Genomic DNA, 4,092 nt, shown 5'->3' with positions numbered 1-4,092 from the left:
CCTTTGCCAGGAATGCTGTGTCCAGCTGTCCAGCAGATCCCAGTTCCTGTTTGCCTCAGCATCCCCAGCACGGCTCTGAGGAGAGCTGTGAGGGCTGGAACTCCTCATCCCAATGGACAGGATGTGTAAATTTCCCTGTTTCCCTCAGCACGGCTCTGAGGAGAGCTGTAAGGGCTGGAACACCCCAATCCTAATCCACAGCACATGTAAAATTCCCGGTTTCCCTTTTCCAGAGGGAGTGCATCTCCATCCACATCGGGCAGGCCGGGGTGCAGATGGGCAATGCCTGCTGGGAGCTGTACTGCCTGGAGCACGGCATCCAGGCCGATGGGACCATCCCTGGCTCCAAGCAGGTGAAATCCATGGATCCCAACTCAGAGCAAGTGGATTCCTCCTTCGAGACCTTCTTCTGTGAGACGGCGTCCGGCAAACACGTGCCCCGGGCAGTGTTCATAGACCTGGAGCCCACTGTCATTGGTAAAACTGGGATCTTTGTCCCTGATTCATCTTTTATCCATAATTCCCGAGCCTTTTTGCCGTGGGTTCCTCTGCTCTGGTTAAATGTTCCCAGCTGTTGGAAGCGGAATTTACACTTCCAAAGACACGAGGAGTGACAACCCCGTGGTTGTCTTTGTTCCCTCCTTTTGGCACCTTCAGCAGGTGGGAAGTGACCCCCTGGATTTGCCAGCCTCGGTGGTCCTGGCCTGAATTCCACCATCCCGTGGGCAGATGTGGCACATCTGGCTCTGATGCCACCCACAATCACGACACGAAAGAACGACACTCACTCGTCGGGTTGAGAAGTGAGGAGAGAAAAAGAGAAAGTTTATTATGATTTGAGGTTTATATAGGGTTTGGAAATTGTCCAAGGATTGGAGGATGAGAGGAACACCTCTCTGACCCCAGTGGTCAGCTTGGAAGTTTATCAGTTTGTCCTTCCCCCTGGAAGGAATGCGTATTTAGAAAATATCAGTCTTTGTTTGTGTTACGTGTGTGAGAAAGCTCTAGACCAAGAATGTAAACAATCAGAAGGCTGAAAATCAGGGCGACAGTGCCACACGTTCCATGGCTTTGTGGCACCTGCCTGTCCTGTTTGGCCAACACCTTGGAGATTTTTTTCCAACCTGGTGGATTCCAAAATGTTCCCACTTCCCCTCCCAGCTCCTTTGGGGATCTCTGGGTGTTTGTTTGTGTGGCACCTCAGTTTGAGGTGTCTTCCTAGAAAATAATAATTATCCTTTATTTTTTTTTGGAAATGACTCCAAATCCAACCACCTTCTCCTGCCTTCCAGGCTTCCACTCCTATCTTTCCATCTGGGATGTGACTCATTAGCTCTAATTAAAGGATTGCAGACTTTTGTTTGGGTGCTGCTTAATTTTCAGACACCTCATTAAGGTATGAAATGGAGAGCTTAATGAGTGAGCCAGGAGATGACAGAATGTGTCCAGTGTTGGGATGGAGTGGATTTAAAAACCCTCTGGAGCTGAGTCGGGTGGAAATGTCAACACTGGAGGGGCTGTGTCTGCGTCCTTTCCCTGCTGGAGGGCAGAGGATGGAGGTGGAGCTCCCAGATTTCTCCTCCAAGCTGCCCGTGGTACCCAATCCCACTAAAATTGGAATTGTGGTGTCATTAAACCAGATTAATCCAGGATTTTGGGGTATGTGTAGGGTGAAGATGGGGTTTTGGTAGGATCTTACCTCCGTGGGTTTATTCCTCCCCCTTCCGTTATTCCCACAACCCTTCCCTAACCACACTGTGACCTCCTGCTGGACATTCCACGGATTTTGCTAACTGATTAAACCAGTTTGATTCAGGAATTTGGGGTAGGTGTAGGGCGAAAATGGAGTGTTGGTAGGACCTTACCTCTGTAAGTTCATTCCTGCCTTTTCCCAAACCATGCCGAGACCTCCTGCTCGACATTCCATGAATTATGCTAACTGATTAAACCAGATTAATTTGGGATTTCGGGGAAGGTGTAGGATGAAGATGGGGTTTTGGTAGGACTACCTCTGTGAGTTCATTCCCCCAACCCTTCCCTGACCACTCCAGCTGGACATTCCATGGACTTTGCTCCATCACACTTCCCCCAGACCCTTTGTGTCCTGATTTCTCCTCCTGGTGCAGATGAGATCAGGACCGGGACCTACCACGGGCTCTTCCACCCGGAGCAGCTCATCAGTGGCAAGGAGGACGCTGCCAACAACTACGCCCGTGGCCACTACACCATCGGCAAGGAGATCATCGACACCGTGCTCAGCAGGATCCGCAAAATGGTGAGGGGAGAGCGCCGCCTTTTGGGTTAGAAATGCACCGTTTTGGACAATGTTTTGGAGTTGGAAGTCTTAAAACAAAAAAGTCTTAAATTAAAAGGTCTTTAGGTGATGTCCAAGGGTTGTTGTCGCTGTTGGGGTTTGGTTTGGGTTTTGGGAAGGCCTCTGGATTTGTGTGTTTGTCCTGAAAGTGAAGAATTGTTAAAACCGGGCTTAAGATGCTTGGTGAGTGCTCTAAGCAGGATTTTGTGGTGTGTTACTTGGGATAGTTATCCCAGTCCTTAAATGGATAAATATTTGTTATTGGGATAATTATCCCAGTCCTTACACAGATAAATATCTGTTTTCTTGGGATAGTTTTCTCAGTCCTTAAAGGGATAAATATCCATTGTTGGGAGAGTTATCCCAGTCCTTAAAGTGATCAATATTCATTTTCTTGGGATAGTTTTCTAGTCCTTGGGATAAATATCCAGTATTCTTGGGATAATTATCCCAGTCCTTACAGGGATAAACATCCATCTTCTTGAGAAAATTATCCCAGTCTTTACAGGGATAAATATCCAATATTCTTGGGAGAGTTTTCGGGTCCTTGGGATCAATATCTGATGCTCTGCTGCAGGCTGACCAGTGCAGTGGACTCCAAGGCTTCCTGGTCTTCCACAGCTTCGGAGGAGGCACCGGCTCCGGCTTCACCTCGCTGCTGATGGAGCGCCTCTCCGTGGAGTACAGCAAGAAATCCAAGCTGGAATTCTCGGTGTACCCGGCCCCGCAGGTGTCCACGGCCGTGGTGGAGCCCTACAACTCCATCCTGACCACTCACACCACGCTGGAGCACTCGGACTGCTCCTTCATGGTGGACAACGAGGCCATCTACGACATCTGCCACCGCAACCTGGACATCGAGCGCCCCACCTACACCAACCTCAACAGGCTGATCGGGCAGATCGTGTCCTCCGTCACCGCCTCGCTGCGCTTCAACGGCGCCCTCAACGTCGACCTCATCGAGTTCCAGACCAACCTGGTGCCCTACCCGCGCATCCACTTCCCCCTCACCACCTACGCGCCCATCATCTCGGCGGAGAAGGCTTACCACGAGCAGCTCTCCGTGCCGGAGATCACCAACGCCTGCTTCGAGTTCTCCAACCAGATGGTGAAGTGCGACCCTCGCCGCGGCAAGTACATGGCGTGCTGCCTGCTGTACCGCGGCGACGTGGTGCCCAAGGACGTCAACGCCGCCATCGCCGCCATCAAGACGCGCCGCTCCATCCAGTTTGTGGACTGGTGCCCCACGGGCTTCAAGGTGGGCATCAACTACCAGCCGCCCACGGTGGTGCCAGGGGGGGACCTGGCCAAGGTGCAGAGGGCTGTGTGCATGCTCAGCAACACCACGGCCATCGCCGAGGCCTGGGCGAGGCTCGACCACAAGTTCGACCTGATGTACGCCAAGAGAGCCTTCGTGCACTGGTACGTGGGCGAGGGCATGGAGGAGGGGGAGTTCTCCGAGGCCAGGGAGGACCTGGCGGCCCTGGAGAAGGATTACGAGGAGGTGGGGAGGGACTCGGCCGACGGAGAGGAGGAGGAGGGTGACGAGGATGAGTATTGATGGACGTGGGCCTGGTTTTGACCTCAGACTTCCATCCCGAATTCCTGGAGGCGCCGAAGGAGCGGCCTGGAGCTCGAAGCCGTGTTTGATGTATTAAAACCTCCCCCTGCTTGCATAGTCTGGGCTCCTCTGGAGCCTGGGTGTCTTGAGCTTTACCCCACTGCTGTTCATTGATGAGTGAGGCTTGAGTCGGGCCTGACTTAGGCCTGACATCCCG

The 4,092-nt window shown here is 52.3% G+C and overlaps 1 protein-coding gene across 1 annotated transcript; it reads left to right on the top strand.

The window, feature by feature from the left end:
- Positions 1–238: 238 nt before the first annotated feature.
- TUBAL3 (tubulin alpha like 3) lies at positions 239–3,875 on the top strand. Its single transcript, XM_066320269.1, has 3 exons — positions 239–477; positions 2,127–2,275; positions 2,892–3,875. Exons 1-3 carry the CDS (start codon positions 276–278, stop codon positions 3,873–3,875), a joined length of 1,335 nt encoding a protein of 444 aa, XP_066176366.1. The 5' UTR covers positions 239–275.
- The last annotated feature ends 217 nt before the right edge of the window (positions 3,876–4,092 follow it).

This window comes from Sylvia atricapilla, chromosome 5, assembly GCF_009819655.1.
Source record: "Sylvia atricapilla isolate bSylAtr1 chromosome 5, bSylAtr1.pri, whole genome shotgun sequence".
Lineage (NCBI taxonomy): Eukaryota > Metazoa > Chordata > Aves > Passeriformes > Sylviidae > Sylvia > Sylvia atricapilla.
The sequence above is the reverse complement of the archived record's forward strand: the minus strand, read 5'-3'. Positions and strand labels throughout refer to the sequence as shown.